The sequence below is a fragment of the Mastigoproctus giganteus genome, chromosome 5, assembly GCF_048544385.1.
Source record: "Mastigoproctus giganteus isolate SK-2022 chromosome 5, ASM4854438v1, whole genome shotgun sequence".
NCBI lineage: Eukaryota > Metazoa > Arthropoda > Arachnida > Uropygi > Thelyphonidae > Mastigoproctus > Mastigoproctus giganteus.
This window is the reverse complement of record NC_143579.1, coordinates 239,591,830-239,611,334: the sequence shown is the minus strand read 5'-3', so window position 1 is coordinate 239,611,334 and position 19,505 is coordinate 239,591,830. Positions and strand designations below refer to the sequence as shown.

At 36.4% G+C, this 19,505-nt stretch overlaps 1 protein-coding gene across 1 annotated transcript in view; it reads left to right on the top strand.

Annotated features, from left to right (window-relative positions):
- Nucleotides 1–19,505, top strand: part of LOC150086319 (E3 ubiquitin-protein ligase UHRF1-like) — a 105,980-nt gene that overhangs the window by 70,228 nt on the left and 16,247 nt on the right. The window contains exons 8-10 of the mRNA XM_090374489.1: nucleotides 3,413–3,644; nucleotides 15,400–15,504; nucleotides 16,685–16,791. Coding sequence (XP_090230615.1) covers nucleotides 3,413–3,644; nucleotides 15,400–15,504; nucleotides 16,685–16,791 — 444 coding nt within the window. The remainder of the gene's footprint in view (nucleotides 1–3,412; nucleotides 3,645–15,399; nucleotides 15,505–16,684; nucleotides 16,792–19,505) is intronic.

The window sequence follows — 19,505 nt, the reverse complement described above, 5'->3', positions numbered from 1 at the left end:
CAGATTGTGTCAGTGAAATTATTCCTGTAGAAATGGAATTCTTTATTCCACACTCCACTTTAAAATCTCGTCCTTTATCTAAACCTTGGTTTTCCAATAAATGTGCTAAGGCTGTTCAAGAGAAGAAAGTTGCATATCGTAATTGGCTTTTTTCTAATTCTTCAGTTTCATTTTCTGTCAGAGCTTGCAACAATTGTAAAGCAGTTATTAATCAGTCCAAACTAGATTTTGAACAGGCTATAAGTAGAAAACTTGCTTCTTGCTCTAATGGTAATTGAGCATTCTGGTTTCTTGCCAAACTATTGGCTGCAACTTTTGCTCATCTCTGCTTCCACCTCTGTCCAAACCAGATGGTTCTGTTGTCACTTCAGCCAAGGATAAAGCTAACCTGCTAGCATCCCATTTTTCTTCCGACTCATGTATGAATGATCTTGGCAAAACACCTCTCACCATTCCCAACACGCTCCATTCAATGCCTCCTGTGGTCTTCCGTCAAAAGGATGTCAGAAGGATTTTGGCGAATCTTGATGCTAAGAAAGCTGCAGGTCCTGATGGTATTTCTTCACTTGTTCTTGATGTCTGTAGTCCTGAACTTACTCCTCTTCCTTGCCGCCTTTTTTCACTTTCTTATTCCAAAGGTGTTTTTCTGCTTGGAAATTTGCTCATATCGAGCCAGTTCATAAAAAATGTGACAAATTCCTCCCATCTAATTATCATTCCATTACAATTACTTCTGTTCTTTCTAAAGTAATGGAGAAATCAATTAACTGCCAACTCTTAACCTACATAGAAACCTCCCGTCTGATCAACAATCGCCAGTATGGATTCCGTCAGTGTCGATCCACTTGTGATATTCTGGCTTATGTTACCCATTTATGGAAAATTTCCGTGAAACACAATCAGTTGCTCTTGACATATCAAAGGCTTTCGATCGTGTTTGGCATAAAGTTCTTCTAAACAAGCTTACATATTATAGTTTGCCAACTGTTTTTTGTAATTGGTTATCTAGTTTTCTCTCTGATCGCTCATGGAGGGTGATGGTAGATGGCTCTCTGTCTTCTAACTTCTCCACTAATGCTGGTGTCCCCCAAGGTTCATTTCGTTTCCTCTTGTATATTAATGACCTTCTTCCATTGACTGGAAATCCTATCCATAGTTTTGCCGATGATAGCACATTGCATTCCACTTTCCATTTTGAGAAACCTTGTCCTGCTCAATCAGCTTCAACCTCTCGAATATGCACTACCAATTCCTTAAATGCCGCTCTCCGGGTAATTCTGCAGTGGGGCAAAGACAACTTAGTTGATTTCAATCCTTCTAAAACTCAGTCTTGTCTTATATCTCACAAAAAGGATTCTTCTACTCCTATGTTTATCTTTGGTGACACTCCGGTTTCTAGGCAAGTTGATATATCAGTTTTGGGGATTACCCTGACTTCTAATCTCTCTCTTGGCACAAGCACATTACAAATATTGCTTCCTCTGCATCTAAAAAACTTGGTTTTCTCTTTTGCTCTCGGCGTTACTTTTCTTCCAAACAGCTGTTCACTCTCTACAAATTGCAAATCCGCCCTACCATGGAATATTGTTCGCACATCTGGATCGATGCCCCCAAAACCTCTGTGAGGCTTCAAGATTCCATTCAGAAGAGGGCAGTTAGGTTTATTAATGACTCATCTCTGAGTCTCTACACTCGCTGTCTCAAAGACGTACTGTTTCTGCTGCATGCCTTTTCTACAGATACATCAATCGGCACTGTTCTTGTGTATTGGATTCTATAATTCCCGCTCTCTCTTTCAAAACAGTCCGAACATGTGCCACCAACGTCCATTTACTGTCCAGCTTCCAACTCACAGAACCAACTTTTCATCTTCCTTGTTTATTCATTCAACTGCCGTTTTCTGGAACAACCTTCCTTCACACGTATTTCCTGAAAATTACAGTCTAAAGAAGTTCAAGTGTAATTTCAACAAATATCTTCTTTCGTATTGTCAACCCCAACCCAAGGACGATGCTAAGTAATATAGGTTCTAATACCTCTCGTGTTTGGGGTTTTCATTAAAAAAAAAAAAAAAAAAAAAAAAAAAAAAAAAAACAAACAAACAAAAAAAAATTGGATTAGTAAGATGTTAAGTGCAAGTAGCTATAATGGATAAAAGGGTTGTTGAGGGGGAGAAGACAGAGTGGTAATCAATGAAATGTGCTCTTCGTGGACTAATGTTGTGGAGTCTCCCAGGGTTTGGTGTTGGGCCTACTGTTGTTTTGTATATTTATAAATGATATTGATGAAGATATATCAGGCTCAACGTTGAAGTTTGCAGAAGATAGAAAGGTTGGTAGGGTTCGTGATGACAGTAATGGCAGTGTGCTACTGTAACAGGATTTAGAAAAGTTGGGCAGATTGTCTGAGAAGTACTGAATATGGGTAGAAGTAACTCCAGAATAATGTACCAACTGTTTGCTACTACACTTACTGTGGCTTATGTGGTAGAAAATGAAAAAGACCTGGGAGTAATTGTGCAGTCAGATATGAAATTTTCTGAGCAGTGTAGGCAGGCTGCCGGAGCAGGTCATCGGGTATTGTCAATGATACACAGGAATTTTGCTAGTAGGGAAAAGGAGGTGATTATCCCTTTGTATAAGGCAATGGTCAGGCCAAGCCTTGAGCATATAGATTTGGTGGCTTCATTTTAGGAAGGATGTAGAGTTGCTTGAGCATGTACAGAGAAGGGCAACAATATTGGTGAGGGGAACAATGGGGTCTTACCAAGAAAGGCTTAATTTCTGCAATTTGCAGTGTCTGGAGACTATGCACCTGCAAGGTGATCTGATTGAGGTGTATAAGGCCTTGAACAGGTTAAGCAAGCTCAGTTTTGATCTAATTCTTCCTCTTGCTCAGATTATAAACCTGAGGGAGCATGAATTCAAATTGAGGAAAGTCAGTTATAGAATAGATGTATAGGAATTTGCCTTTAGCCAGTGGGTTGTTGATTGTTGGAACAATCTTCCATCTGTCGTTGTGGAAGTTGATAGTTTAAATAAATTCAAGGAGGAACTGGACAAATATTTAGAGGGAATGGATGTGTGAAAGGTTTCTTTCTTTTTTTTTTCCTGACTGATGCTACATAAGCTTGCTCCCTTGCATCATGCCTGTACTAATATTAATGCTATAGGTGAATTACACTTTGGTTCTAGTGCTTTTTTTATTTATTAAAGATTATTTATATGCATACTACTAACGAATTTAAAAAATAGTGCTTTTAGTGACAATTTATAAATCAGCATTCTATCGTGTTTGCAATTGGTATAGTAGAATGTGGCAAATTTTATGAAATTGTATAAAATATTTGATTTTTGCTTTTTTTTCATTTTCTACAACTGAAACTTCAGTTGATTTATATTGCCAATTTCAGGTATTGCCCTAGCTGTAAGAATGATGAAACTGAAGTTGTGCGGGCTGGTGAAAAATTGAAAGAAAGTAAAAAAAAGGCAAAAATGGCCTCTGCTAATTCATCTTGTACAAGAGATTGGGGTAAAGGTATGGCATGTGTGGGACGCACCAAAGAATGTACTCTTGTTCCTCCCAATCATTTTGGACCCATTCCAGGCATTGAAGTTGGCATGATGTGGAAATTTAGAGTGCAGGTTAGTAATTAGGTTTGATAATAATCTCATCACCACTAGCCTTCTGCTAATGCATTTTTAAGGCATCTTTGTATAGCATATATTTGTAACTATTACTTAGCTAATCAAATTTCCTTAGACTTTTTTTTTTTTTTTTTTTTTGTTTGCAGATCATTTTATAAGTTTTCCATATAAATATTCTTTGTTGATGCAGTAGTGTGAAAGCGTTAATGAAAACCTGAATGATAGAGAATTTCTGAACTGCATATATTATTCATTAGCATTAGTTAACTAGTTGTAGTCTTGCCATAGTAGAAAAGGAAACCATAGATATAACAGGATGATTTTGAATCGCATGTGGATTCATGCGATTGAAAGGAAACAAGTGTTTTTTATTTTTGCAAATGAAGTAGTATTTCAGCAGAATTGCATGGCTGACATTGATTATGCCGAATATATACATGTGATGCAAATTCAAAAAAATAAAATTTATTTAAAAAAAAAAAAAAAAACATGAATTGCCTGATTCACATGGTACTGCATCCTGCATTTAATGTGTTGGGAGGTAGGGCTCGGCAGAAACTGGCTTTGTGTGATAACGTAGTTATTTTAGATGTTATTGTGTGATAATGTATTTTAGGTTTTATCATCATGGTGCATAGGTAATATAGATAAATTAAAAGAAGGAATAAATCACTTCTACCCACATATGAACTGAATATCTGTGTATTTCTAGTCAGAAATTATGTGCAGACGGTAATCAAAAATTAAAAATAGAGTAGACTCTGTTTTCCGGGATAGATGGTAAAAAAAAAATTCCCGGATAATTGATTTTCCAGTTAATCCAAAAATATAATACGTTCTCGACATATGCAAGAGATATGTTCCCGGACATCTTATGCAATGAGTTGTTTTACGTAACTCGGGAATGACTAATAAAATATTGCTACTATATCCCTGATATGCCAAAATTACAAAAACCACATAATATCCTCAGAAGAACGAAGAACAATAGCTATATATTTTTAATTAGTTTAATTAAAAACTTTATCTGGGGACAGCAGTGAAGTAGCCGTAGTGGCACATAAGAAAAGAAAACATAAAAGGAAGAAAAAACGCATGTTATTGTACTGTAAAAACTGATTTGTATTTCGTAGCCTTGGTTATTATAGTTGACTTCATTGGTGCCGATCACTTCACCGCTTCTTGTTAATGTTTGGCCATTTTCATACATCCTTATTATTTTAATTTTCTGATCCAACTCGATCGCTTTTCTTCTCTTGATAGATTTACTATTACTGCTGTCACTTATTCTCTTAGGTGGCATGATAACAGACAAAATAAAATTTTCTGAAAAGAACTGCACAGGGTTAAGGTGAAAACTCACTGTTAATCACCACACACAAGCTCACATTTTACTAAAAACACATTTGTGGAGGTCACTTCCATAAAACAATAAATTTGCACTTCCGGGTTACTGGGGTTTTCTGTTACTGCATCTAATTATAAATGGGTAGTCCGAACTACGTAAGTCGGGGAATTGCTGTATCGAAAAATGTTCAGCAACCTACGTAAAAAGTATGGCGATATATGAAAAAACTTACCATGTACTACTCGCATGTTTAATACGATGCTTCCCTTTATTTTTTACGATGTCGATTTTAAATCTAATAGCTTCCATTTATTTTTTAAAATGACACGTATGGTTTGGTCACCAATATTATAATGGTTCTTTAGAGATTTAACAGATGCACCATTTTAAAACTTTTGAATAATTTCAAGTTTTTCTTTAATTCTCTTGCGTTTACTCATCCTTTTTGCAATTTCTAAAAAAAATAAAAATAGTTACTATAAAAAGAAATTCCGACATTCCTGACATAAATAACGAAACAAAATTTGTCCTTTTGCAGTGTGACGGAACACGACAATCAACACGATGCACTAAACATTTGGTCTCTTTCCCCCTCCCCTTTTTTTGAGTGATGTGTGTCAAAAGATAATAGGCACAATAATCTCCTAATGACGACTTATAACGCCACTTCTTGTCACTTATTTACGACTGCAAAACATCTGTTTATACCTACTTGAATTCATGATTTCTGGTTGGTTTTTTTTTTTTTTTTAAATTTGGAGTCTTGAAGTGTCTCGGTTAATCCGATCCTAGTAAATTGAGAGCCTGCTGTACTTTAAACAGTTTCACCACAGCCACTCCAACAACCACCCCAAAACCAGAAGACTGTAACTGAATTAAAACTAATAGTATGACTAATCCTTTAGCACAATCTTTTTTTGATGTTGCTCTTCAACAAACATTTGATAATGGCATTATAAAATGACTAATTCTTCATAACAACCTTATCTGTGTTAGTGTTATTACACATAACTCTGGTAACAAGATTAAGAAGACGTACAGTATATATATCCCTCAACCTAAGTTAGTTAAATCATATATGTTAAATCTTTGGTCATTCTGTTCTTTTTGGTGAGGAAGCAAGGACAGCAAGTAAGAACTTATTTACTAAATTTAATTAAAAGCTAATCTTAACTGATCTGCCTTTCAACTTTTGCTTTTCTCAACTTATACGATAAACTCTTGATTTATGGTTACTATGCGTTATTGAAAAGTTGCTTAAGCAAAAGTTCAAAAATTGGGTTCAGTTTTCCAATAGATATAATAGAAAATAATGAAAGGATATATAATGGATAGATATATTTAAAAATATATAATGTTCACTCCCAAAAATGCATGACAACTGGCTTAACCATAAGTTTTATGTAAGATGTATGTTCTAAAAACAAAATTCAAACCTTTTTTTTTTTTTAACTTTATTGTAAGATCAATAGAGGTTCGGTTGCATTTGATGATCCATACTTGTAAATAATATAAACTTGTAAAATAATGAAGTAAAATATATAAGTATTGAAGAACATATCTGCTTATAAAAAAATCACTATAGCACTGCAGTTTAGTACAGTGCTTTGGAATTGTGTATAAGAATAATTATTACTTTATAATTTAAACAGAACTAAGCAGTCACAGAAGTAACACTTTTCTAGTTCATGATTACACTTGGTTAATTCCCAGTCCCCTTCTGCAAGCAAATTGTAGTGTGATTAAATTTTTTCCCCCCTTATGTAGACCCCAAACACGAGAGGTATTAGAACATATAATACTTAGTACCGTGCTTGAGTTGGAGGTTGGGAAGACAAAAGAAGATATTTGTTGACATTAGACTTGAACTTCTGTAGACTAATTTTCAGGAAATAAGTATAATGGAATTTAATTCCATTAATTTAGCTAGTCACACTGCAAATCATATGTATATCGACTACTTCAGCAATTGAATATTGTAGTCAAAACTGGCATGCATTTGTATGATGGGAAGAGTGAACTTTTTTTTTTTTTTTCTTTTTCAGTTGTGAATATTTTTGAGAATAATAATTCTATTATCACATAATGAAAGCTTGTTTATGATACATGTACCATCTCCCTACAGGCTAAATTCAGGAAGCAGTATGCTGTAATTTAAATAAATTTTTTGTTGATTGTAATGTGTTTTAAGTTACATAATCAAGTATTTTGTAAATAATGTAAAGTGAATTAGGTATAATTGTATTGGCTTTGCGCAGTTTTTCTGATTCCAGAAGTGTGGTCACGAAACTTTAACATTGTTTTCTTTAAAAACCGTGCCATTATCAAAAAAAAACACACAGAAGCATTTCAGTTCTTTTGTTGTCAGGAATCCACTGCATTATGATGTGGAATTCCAAAAGTGATTTTAGTCACATAGGGCCAAGTCAGCGACACATCCTCAACTGTCAATTCTCAGTATATGGCATTCTGTAGAGAATTACAACAAACTGAACCTGGGTATCAAGGTTGAGCATGGGAAGTTTTTAAAATTTTGGTGAAAAATTAAGATGATAAAAGAAATCCAGAAAAATGGCTTTGGTCATGACAGATTGTTCTCGGATAAATCCAACACAGAGGCATAAACATGCATTTTCACAAGTATCTCTGGTAACAAGATTAAGAAGACATACAGTATATATCCCTCAACCTAAGTTAGTCAAATCATATATGTTAAATCTTTGGTCATTCTGTTCTTTTTGGTGAGGAAGCAAGGACAGCAAGTAAGAACTTATTTCCTAAATTTAATCCTAAGACTAAATTTCATTAAAAGCTAATCTTAACTGATCTGTCTTTCAACTTTTGCTTTTCTCAACTTATATGATAAACTCTTGATTTATGGTTACTATGTGTTATTGAAAAGTTGCTTAAGCAAAAGTTTAAGAATTGCATGTTATAAATTCTGAATTGCATGGGGTTCCAGGTAACAAAAGGAATTAAATGTAATGTTCTTGGATATTTTTTAAAAACAAATGTTAAAGTTTCATAATGGTACTTCCAGTATCAAATAAACTGATGCAAAATGAAATGTTGGCATTAATTCAGAAAAAAAAAAAAAATTGTTTCAAAAAATATGGAAAAAAAAAAATGCCTATTGATTTAATAACTGGAAATGACTATTGTAAATTATTATTTCCATTTAGTCTTACAACATGCATTTACACTTCATACTGTTGGAGCCCATATATACGCCAGAATGCATGCTGTATTTCTAGTGGTAAAATAGCATGCTGAACATGCTGCCAGAGTTCCTGATGTGCTTACTTTAGTGGTGTATAGCATGCCTTTAATATTATCACAGATAAAAATCACAGATTTTTATCTATTTAATCACCAAATAGGCCATTTCACTAATGCATTATTGATTATCACCCATCTGCTGTCCTGAGTTGTCATTCAGAGCGTTATGCTAATTGGATGAAGAGTGAGTGCACCATCATACATGATGGTGCATTCATACCCCATATGCCTCACCTGCTTGCTGTATATGTATCCAAGGAAACAGCTTCCAAAAGCATGTCTACAACATGGGTGAGAAAGTTCTAATACTCATTACCACCAAGACAATCCTATAACATATGTGGACCAATAATTACGTCCCTTACTATTCCAGCCTAGACGTTGACAGAAATGCTCTTGGTAGTATCTAGGCTATGCCTTCCTCACTTGTAGGGTGTGGATACTGTAGAATGCATTTCTTGTAATAAGATCTGCATATTTCTATAATAGACAGTACAGCAGCAGATCTGTAGACATTAGTGCATGGATGTTTTGAATATGATAGGAAGCATCTCATTACAGTGTCATGCAAACATTTTTTTGGCTACCCTTTTTATTCATATTATGGTTTAATTGTAATAAAACAATTAATTTTAATGGATCAAGTTATTTTATTTTATTGTTATCAGTAATAAAGTGTTGTGATCAACAAACAAAATTATTTATAATCCGCCCTTCAAAATTTGTCCTGTTGTATGTCGTAGCATGCAGATTAAAAAAATAAAGTTAAAGGACATATTTTCTCCTCCTTATATAACTACTACAAATGAGTGACATAAAAATTTGCCTCTAGTGAAAAAGTAGTCAACACTGGAACAAGTTATCATCACTTTCCTTATAGAGATAGTCTTTATAGATTTAAGGAAGGATTATTGAAAAAGTTGATGAAATTAGCATTCCCCCCCCCCCCCCTCTATGCAAGATGCTATTTAAGCTTTGCTACCTTGCATTGTTGTGCGATTTTATTACTTAATATTGAAATCTGATGCTCATTTTTTTTAATGTCATAAATTGTTATCCCTACTTCATATTCATTACCAAACTGGCTATTAATACCTTCCTTCAATTTTTCAGTTCTGTTAGTTTTGAGAGTAAATGGGCCTGTAGTACTGGGATCCATTGCTTAAATATATATAAATACGTATATCCAGTAAAAATTTTAATACACATTTAATTACAAATGGTTTGTAGCTTTCGAGGCTAGACGGGCCACTTCGTCAGCAAATACTAACAGAATGGAGACATTAGAGACAAAATTTTAAAGGATATAGTTGTGTGCACAATGAGGCGTGCGTGGGCACGAGGTTGGCCATTCAACCACTAGATTGGTGTTCATTGTTGCTGCATGGATGTGTGTGGTTATGCTTCCAGCGCTTATTTGGTTTCAAAACAGTTGCCTCCAAGATAGGGTGTAGTCTCATTCCCTTGCTGCAGTTCATAGTTCTTGAATTATGCTGTATACTATACCGCTGGCCAAGAGAGGGGCGACCGGAGTCTTCACATTGGAAACCAGAGAATGCAAGTTTCTACCAGGTGGCTGCACGCATTTTATGTTGTATTCTCGAATGATTTTTGAAATCTGGTCCGACATGCCCAGATAGTAGGATGAGTTGATGACGGTCTCTTGTGGATTGCGAGCTCTTGCATTTGCAGTAAGCACTTGTCCAATATGTGGGTTGGATAGTCATAATTGGCCAAGTCTGTCCTCACTCTGGAAATCTCGTCGCGCCTAGCTTCATCTGTGTTGCAATGGCTCCAGGCCCGGGAAAACAGGGTGTGGGCGGTGCTGTTGAGATGGCTTGGGGTGTGGCCAGATCTGGAGTTGGTGAACTGACCGCACCACATTGGCTTGTGGTATACTGAGGTTTCCAGGTGTGGACCCATGCGTTTTACCAGGACATCCAAGAATGGAAGGGATCCATCCACTTCTAACTCTAAAGTGAACTGGATGAACACTGGTACTCCAGTAATGTTTCAGAACCACGTGGAATGACGGTGAAGATGTCATCAATGTATCTGTGGGTTCAGGAATACCATGGCGATGTTGGCCACGACAGAACTAACAGAGCGCCCATGGCAGTGCCATGCACCTGCTTGTATAAGGAATCTTCAAAGGCAGTGACGCTGCCTGATAAACACAGGTTGAAGGCGACACAGATGTTGTCAGTGGACAGTGATGATCTGCTTGGTAGGTTTGGGTCATTCTCCAAGAGCTTCTTGGTGCAGCTTATGGCCTGTTGGACAGGAATCGATGTAAACAGGGACACTACATCGAATGATGCCATAATCTCGTCAGAGATTGAGAGCTCTTTAATAAGGTGAATGAACTCTCCGCTGTTAGTGACAGTGTGAATGGTATTTACTACAAGAGGTGTGAGGAGTTGTGCAATATATTTAGATAGATCATATGTAGACACATTGCAGCAGGACATATGGGTTGGAGAGGAATGCCTGGCTTATGAATCTTAGGCAGGCCATAAAACTGAGGTAGTTGGCAGCCTGTGGCATGAAGAAGCCACCGAGTCAAAGCGGAAATTCTCTTTGCTTTAAACCATGCATAGACAAGTTTGTTTACGTCTGACTCCAGGCGTCCCAAGACTTTGATAGGCAGATCTGTCACGGGTTCATAGAAGTTGGGGTCTTGTAGGAGGACGAGGGCTTTCTCTAAATAGGCTGACCGGTCCAATACGACAGTGCGACATCCCTTGTCAGTGGGAAGCATGACGATGGTGTTGTCTTTTCTTATGGAGGAAAGAGTGGTGTGCTGTCGGTGATTAAGGTTGGAGCGGGTGAGCTGTGTGCATCAGAGGACGAAGGCTGTTTTGAAGCGGATTTTATTAGCAGCTTCTTCAGGGAGATTGGTAATGCTTGCTTCCACTCCCATAGTACGTTGTCTGATCAGCGGTTTCGATGGCACGATGGCGAACTTCAATCTGGTGGTCAAAACGTTGAGCTGCTCAGCGGTTAATTGTTTACTGCTCAAATTCAAAACAAAGGAAGCAGTATTAGTTGAACGGGTGTTCATCCTTGAGGAGTGGGCTTCTCTGCTTAAATTCACAAATTTCCGTTGCTGTCACGAATGGTAAGCATCAGAGATATAGTTAGCTTGGTGACAGATAGTGAATAAGGTTAGAAAATACTGTAGGTGAGATCCTACCTCTTAGTTCCTGTAAGAATCTAGATTTATTGTAGTCGGCTCTCTTGATTTTGTAGCGAAGATTGGTAATACCCAACTTCATTGTTTGCAGGCTGAAGTTGAAACAAGCACGGTCCATGCAAGTGGTGTTAAATGGCGCTTTATAGCGGAAGCTTTTAGGAATGATGTGGTTGGATTTGCACCTATCTGCAAAGCGCCAATGTTGTTCATTGCAGGCTACCAAAATGAAGCCTGCAACAAACTGAATGCAAGCACTGTAGTATACAGTGCTTGCATTCAGAACGTATGAGAGTAAATGGGCCTGTAGTACTGGGATCGACTGCTTAAATAAATATAAATACGTATATCTAGTAAAAATTTTAATACACATTTAATTAGAGACAAAATTTTAAAGGATAAAATGCTTGTGTGTACGTGGGCACAAGGTTGACTATTCAATCACTAGATTGATGTTCGTTGTTGCTGCATGGACGTGTGTGGTTAGGCTTCCAGCGCTTATCTAGTCTCAAAACAGTTGCCTCCAAGATAAGGTGCAGTCTCCTTCCCTTGCTGCAGTTCATAGTTCTTGAATTACATGATATATTAAGATATATATCATGTAATTCAATATGGGGTGATATGAGATATCACCCGAGACCACCATCAACTCTTGACAATGTACCTACCACCTACATTCCCTACTATCCGGGCATGTCAGGCCAGATTTCAAAAATCCTTTGAGAATACAATATAAAATGCGTGCAGCTACCTGGTAGAAACTTGCGTTTTCTGGTTTCCAAAGTGGACTCCGGTCGCCCCTCTCTTGCACAGCGGTGTATACCGCATAACCTGCAAAGATTGTAACAACTGCTACATAGGGGAGACCTCGAGACGCATTCAAGACCGCCTTGCAGAACACGACAGATCGATTCGCCTTACTGAGACTGACCAATCTGCATTCGCGGAACACTCTCGTCAACCACCATGACCTTAATCCTAAGTGTGACTACGAAGTGATTGACCAGTCCTGACACTTTCGTCACTGCCTCTGGCTAGAGTCGTTTAATTTATCATGTAATTAGCATTAGCATTAATAGAGGCATTTGATGCAAGAAAGCAAGCTTATGCAGCATCAGCCAAAAAAAAAAAAAAAAAACCCCACTTCCACTTCACCCCTCTGTTCATTCAAAATACCTGTCCAGCTGAGCCTTAAACTTATTTAGGCTATCAACCTCCACGACAAGGGATGGAAGTCTGTTCCACCAACCAACCACCCGCTGGCTAAAGGCAAATTTCTGCACGTCTATCCTACATCTGTCTTTCCTCAATTTGAATTTATGCCCTCTCAGGTGATTATTCTGAGCTAGAGGAAGAATCCCATCAGCATTGAGCATGCTTAAACCATTCAAGGCTTTATACACCTCTATCAGATCACCTCGCTGGTGCCTAGTCTCCAGACAATGTAATTTGCAAAACTTAAGCCTTTCTTCGTAAGAGCACCCCTTTGTTCCATTCACTAATCTTGTTGCCCTTCTCTGTACTCGTTCCAGCAGCTCTACATCCTTCTTGAAATGAGGCCTCCAGACCTGTATACAGTACTCTAGGTGTGGCCTGACCATTGCCTTATACAAGGGAATTAATCACCTCCTTATCTCTGCTGGAAAAATTCCTGTATATCATTGACAGGAATTCAAGAACTATGAACCGCAGCAAGGAAATGAGACTACACCCTATCTTGGAGGCAACTGTTTTGAGACTAGATAAGTGCTGGAAGCATAAACACACATGTCCATGCAGCAACAATGAACACCAATCTAGTGGTTGAATGGTCAACTTCGTGCCCATTTACGCCTCATTGCGTGCACAACTGTATCCTTTAAAATTTATCTCTAACATCTCCATTCTGTTAGTATTTGCTGACGAAAAGGCCTGTTTAGCCTCGAAAGCTACAAACCATTTGTAATAAAATGCGTATTAAGATTTTTACTGGATATACGTATTTATATTTATCTGTTAGTTTTGTTATTGATGGATTGCATTTCCTGGTGACATTGCATAGATATTTTTGTGGACAGTGCATTCTTGGTGTCTGTTACCTTAGTTGATATAGCTTGAGGTGCAGCCCTTCCTTGTGTCTGTGAAACTGCAACTTTACCTTTTTTTTTTTTTTTTTTTGCATGGATTACAAGTACAGTGGTACATTCTTTTATCCAGAAATATAAATGGCAGAAGGCAGTATGCTAGAAGCCTCACTTAAAATATATACTACCTTTATAGAGCTTGAAATTAACTGAAGGAAAATGCAAATATTCTTGTTCATGACACTAAATGCATTATTCTGAGTTAGCTTCATTTGTGAAAATTTTCTTAAAAAGAAAACTCACAAATTTCACACAGATAGCATTTATGAGATTAACACTTTCCCACATTATAAATGTACAGTATATTCCAGCATATAAGTCTTTGAAGCACTAACAGAATCATCTGAATTTTGAGGGCCAACTCAATCACGGCGCCTCCATAGCCAGGTGGGAAGGAGCAGCAGCAGTGCATAGCACACGCTTCTTGATTAGGCCGGGGTTCAAGCCCGTCACCACCAAATACGGAGGATGCGGAAAGGTCAGGGAATGACCACCGCATATCCTGGAGCAAAATGGCCTTAGTTGCTAATGCTCCTAAAAACCAAACAAACAACAAACAACTCAATCACATAATAAAACATGCTTATTTTTATGTATAAACATACAGCTTGTAGACATTGAACTGTATAACTAGTAATGGCAGCAAAAATGAAACTTAGCAATCTTGTTATCACATGTGAGAAATTGATTGAATTTTGCTGCAGCCAAATTAATGTGTAGTTGTATCTAAATTAATGTGCTAACTTTCTATTCAGAAATGTATGCCCAGTGAAACTAAAAGATTATTAATATTGTAATGAGAATTATGAAAATTTTGCACAATGTTAAACCGAAAATTTCTCTTGTTAATTAATACTAATATGTTCTGTATAGACTTAGAACCCCTTTAAATTGAAACAGGTGTATTTTGGTCCTTTTAACTTCCGATTAACCAGCTTTTATTGTATTATAATATAACCTTTATACATAAAGTACTAGTGTGTTGGCTTTGGTATACCTGTGCTTGAATTTTGCCACATACTGGTTTCTTAAAAGTTACAGATTTCAGAATCTGAACATGTTGTGTATTTATATTGTAACTAGTTAATGAATTGACATTTAATTCTTTTCCTCAAGTCGGCTGATGATGTTGAATCTCTATGTTAAAGCTAGCACACTCCTCTTCCTTTTTTTTACCACTATACAGTGCTTGAGAATCATGGAGTGGGCATATCCTTGCATAAAGTGTGCCAAAGCTAGTTAAAATTAAAATATTTATTGGAGTGACATTGATATTACTGCTAGTTAATGTCAATGCTTAAGTTTTAGGAGTCATTTTGAAAGGATGTTGAAAATATTTTGCAATAATAAAACTAAACAAGACTTTTAAACTGGCAACTATTTACTAGAACTGCTAGCTCCTGATAGCAGCAGGCTGCTGGAGAGTTCTATATTTTGTCAAGTATCGGAATGTGTGTTTATAATGAGAAGAAAAGTAAGTTTATGTGCTTTCTGGAGGTATGGGTCCTGGCCAAACTAAGTTTTTACTTTTACCTACTGTTTTATATACTATTCGTATGTCCTATCATATATGTATGCATTATTATTTAATTTTTGAGTTCCTGTCAGACATATAGTATACCCTCGGGGATAATGGGTACTTAGCCTAGTGTACTTTCAGGGAGGGAGGGAGGGCACTAAGCCAGCCACAGTAAACTTCACATAGAAAAGTATCTAAATCACATTTATTTAGGCATAAAGTGTCTATGAAAAATAAAAATATTAACATAATAAATAATTGTTGAAGTTTAATTTTAACTATTTCTCAAGGTTTCAGAGGCAGGTGTTCACCGCCCTCATGTTGCTGGGATACATGGCCGCGAATCAGAGGGTGCTTATTCCATAGTATTATCAGGAGGATATGAGGATGATTTGGTAGGTTAGTTTTTGTAATCAGATTTTTATTTGTTAGTGTTACTACCCAAAAAAGCGTACTTTTTTGGGTAGTAAATTGATATGCTATTTCTTTGCAGTCCTTAAAAGTGAGTTTGCTTATAGTTAATTTTTTTTTTTGAAAACTAGGTTTATTTTTAAGGACTGAAGTATCATAAGTACAAAAGTTAAATAAAATAGTTCAACTTCCTTTCTCCCTCTCTTCTGCTTGCTTTCCTTGCTGGCGATCTTTTTTGCTGGGTGGGATTTTAATTCAACTAGAGTTTTTCTCTCCCCAAGGAGGTGAACTAATGTAAGATGGAATTGAAAGATTTACAACTTTTTTGCTAAATATGAAAATCGATTCACAACTGTAAAAGTGTTAATGCTCTTCTTGTTTAATGGCTTTAGTCAGATTCTGATGGGCAATTCATTCATACTATTTAGTACGTGGTTGTTTAAAAGTTTGATTATGACGAAGATGTGGAAATTGAAGTCACAAATTGATTACAAGATCATGTTAGCTTTTATGACTAGAGTTACAAAAATTGGTCCCTGGGTTATGAAACGTATTTAAATGTCCTTAGTGATTAGTTAGAAAATAGTGAAATACATAATCTAAATAATTTTTGGAAAGAAAAATTATTTTTTGTTATTTATGTAGTTTATCTATTTAATATTGGTGTAGATACATCGTAGATAGCTTTTAAATGAAAACTATGATGGTAGTGTAAAGGCATCATTTCAACTGTATCTCATATTGTGATTATCCTTCACAGTGAGTTACCATGTATTGCACTACCTCGAATAAGTAACGCTTCACTAATAGCGAAGACTATTGTTACTTATTCTCGGTGGGCACCACAACCCGTACGGCACCATTTCAAGGCTTATTGGCCTTTCATTGGTGGGTGGGCAGTACCCTGGTATTGCAATCATGACACCCCAGTTGTGATCCCACAATATGAGAATGCCAAAAGGTGTATGTGATAATTCTGTAATAAATCTAAATGCAACGAGGCATAATATTATTTTAAGCTCTTATAATATTATGCCTCGTTGCATTTAGATTTATTACAGTATTATGTAGTTTATGGAGGGTTTGGGTCTTTTCTTTCTGTACATGCCTTGTGTGTGTGATCGCCAGCTCATTTCTTTAAAAAAAAATTGTGTGATATTTTAGGATGAAGGAGATCAGTTTATGTATACTGGAAGTGGAGGACGTGATCTCTCTGGCAATAAAAGAACTGCTGAACAGTCATGCGATCAGTCTCTAACAAGAATGAATAAGTATGTGATTTAAATATTCATTTTTGTAGAACAAGTAGTTAATTTAATAACAAATATTAAATTAAACCTTAGACAATGTTTAATTATCTGAATTTCAAGTTTGTTTGTTTTTGTTTTTTTTTAGTGTAAAAATAAAACTGGCTAAAATTTGTGATAGAGAAGTTTTCTCAGGTATTCCTTATATCATGATTCTTTAGATTTCACAAATGGGATCCTTAATAATAACATTAATTTCACCTTTATACGATGCCTCCATAGCCGAGTGGTCAAGAGCGGGAGTGCAGTAGCACACGCTCTTTGAGTAGACTGGGGGTTCAAGCCCCTGACTGTTGAATACGGTCGACCTGCCAACCCGCACTGGACCAGCGTGGCAGATTATGGTCCATTTCCCTCAGCATGAATTGTTGAGGAGGCTTCCATCCTGCAGCGGGTTGATAATGGCTGCACTTTACCTTTTTTTTTTTTTTTTTTTTTTTTTATGATGCAGAGAAAGTGAGTCCTAATGCAATGTAACTCTTAAAAATTTTACACATTGGAAACAAAAGTTGAACAGAACTGAATAACCATCACCAAGAGTCAGTGCCAAGTGTGAAAAATTAAATGCCATATAAAAGGATTTTGGTGGGTTAAATGACAGTCTGAAATATTCCAAATAACTATTAATATTAGTAGTGGCAACTGCAAGGAGCAAGCTTGTAGTAGGTAGTTGATTGTTGGAATAAACTTTCATTTGTTGTTAGAGGTGGGTAGTTTGAATAAATTCAAGGAAGAACTAGACAAACTGTTACTGAGGATGAATAGGCGATATGAGTTTTTTTTTTTTTTTTTTTTTTTTTGGCTGCTGCTGTATAAGCTTGCATCATTTGCCACCACTAATATTAATACTACTTCAGTCAAAAAAAAAAAAAAACCTTTAATAACTTGTTCAATTCTTCACCTTTCACAACACTAGATGGAATCTAACCCCCAACCATTTTTCAATATAAGTATATATGTCCCCATATGTTTGTGTCATCCAAGAAAGAGTAAAGATGCTATTAGTGTTTAATGTACTCAATCCATTTAAAGCCTCAAACACTTCAGTGAGGAGTCATCCCGTGTGCCCACTTTCCAGATGCTGCAGTTTCCAGGTCTGAAGTTTTTCTTGGTAAGAGTACCCTTTTGTACTCCTGATTAATCAAGTTCTCTGCACCCATTTCAGTAGATCCACATCCTTCTTAAAATGAAGCTTCTTGACCTATTATGCAGTACTCAAGAGATATAGTCTAACCATTGCCTTACACCAGGGGTCGGCAACCTGCAGCTCGTGAGCTGCATTTGACTCTTTGAACATGTAACTGCGGCTCTTTAACTTTTAGCCCCACATAAAGCACAATTTGAAATGGAGTTAGAGGACCTAAAAGTCAAGGCCATGTGGAGTGCAAGACTAAAATGCCTTAAAACTGAAATTGAGGATTTAGAGAGGCAAAAGGCTACCCTTGCAATTCTACACAAACGGACGGCGATAGAAGAGTTGAAAATGCAAGACCAAATTGTGTTCGATATGTGCAGTAGCTTACCAGACACGTATATAAATTTTAAAATATTTGCATTTGGACTTCTCTCAGTTTTTGGTTTGAATTTTTGCTGGCAAATTTTCGAACATGAACTATATTAAAAATAAATCAAGAAAAAAATTATAAGATACTCTCCTGATGTTTAGAGACTCGCTCAATAAGTTCAGCAGCAAAAGTCACATTAATTTGTACCTAGTTGGTTTTTGTTACGTTTTTTAGTATTAATAAATAATATTTCAAAAATATATATATATTTTAATAAAACACCTTCCCATTCTATTCCATTTCTTAAAAAACTCTCACCTCCTTCTCCCAGCTTGAGCTGGGGGGTGTGGCTCTTCGCATTCTCTTTTTTTTTTTTTTTTTTTTTTTAATTAGATCAAAACTGGCTCTTCACTCAAAAAATGTTGCTGACTCCTGCCTTACACAATGGGATAATCAGTTCCTGATATAATAGCTGTTACCTGCATCAGTAGCTCAGATTGCATTTTTTTTTTTTTTTTTTTTTGATAATACTCCTAATATTACCATTTCTTATTCCTAATTACACGTCTCCCCTTTCTACCCTACTAGAACTTGAAAGGTTTCCATGAACCTTTAAAGTTCCATTAATGAAACTGGCAAGGACTGCCTCCTTTGTTTAGATGTATTCCATCCCTGCAAAATAAGTTTCTTCCAACAAGGGACAATAAGAATCCCCCCCCCCTCCCTTGAAGAGGCCTCGAAGCCTAGAGATACTTGACAAGACTGATATTACAAAATCCCCCCCCCCCATTGTGCCTGGCAGGGTTTTAGATGCAGTTACATTTTACCTCAACTTGCAATTTTTTTCCTCATGGTTGTATACTTTTCTCCCAGTTGCTCAGTTTTAATGTTATTATTACCATATATACAACCAAAATCCATTAGTCTTCTTGAACTGGCAGCTGATTAGTTTGCATTATCGATAATAGCACCAGGCAGGCATAGTCTGGCTCTGTTCTACATATCTTTATTTCAGAATATATTGAAATAAAGTCCCTGCTCCCCTTACAATTGAGCCTCCTGAAAAAACTCCTCCTGTTAAACCAAAACAGTTTGCCCATTTATACTTTAGGTTCAAATCAGGAATACAGCTCTTGATTTATCACTAGATTCTCGCATTGCTGCTCAGGGCGT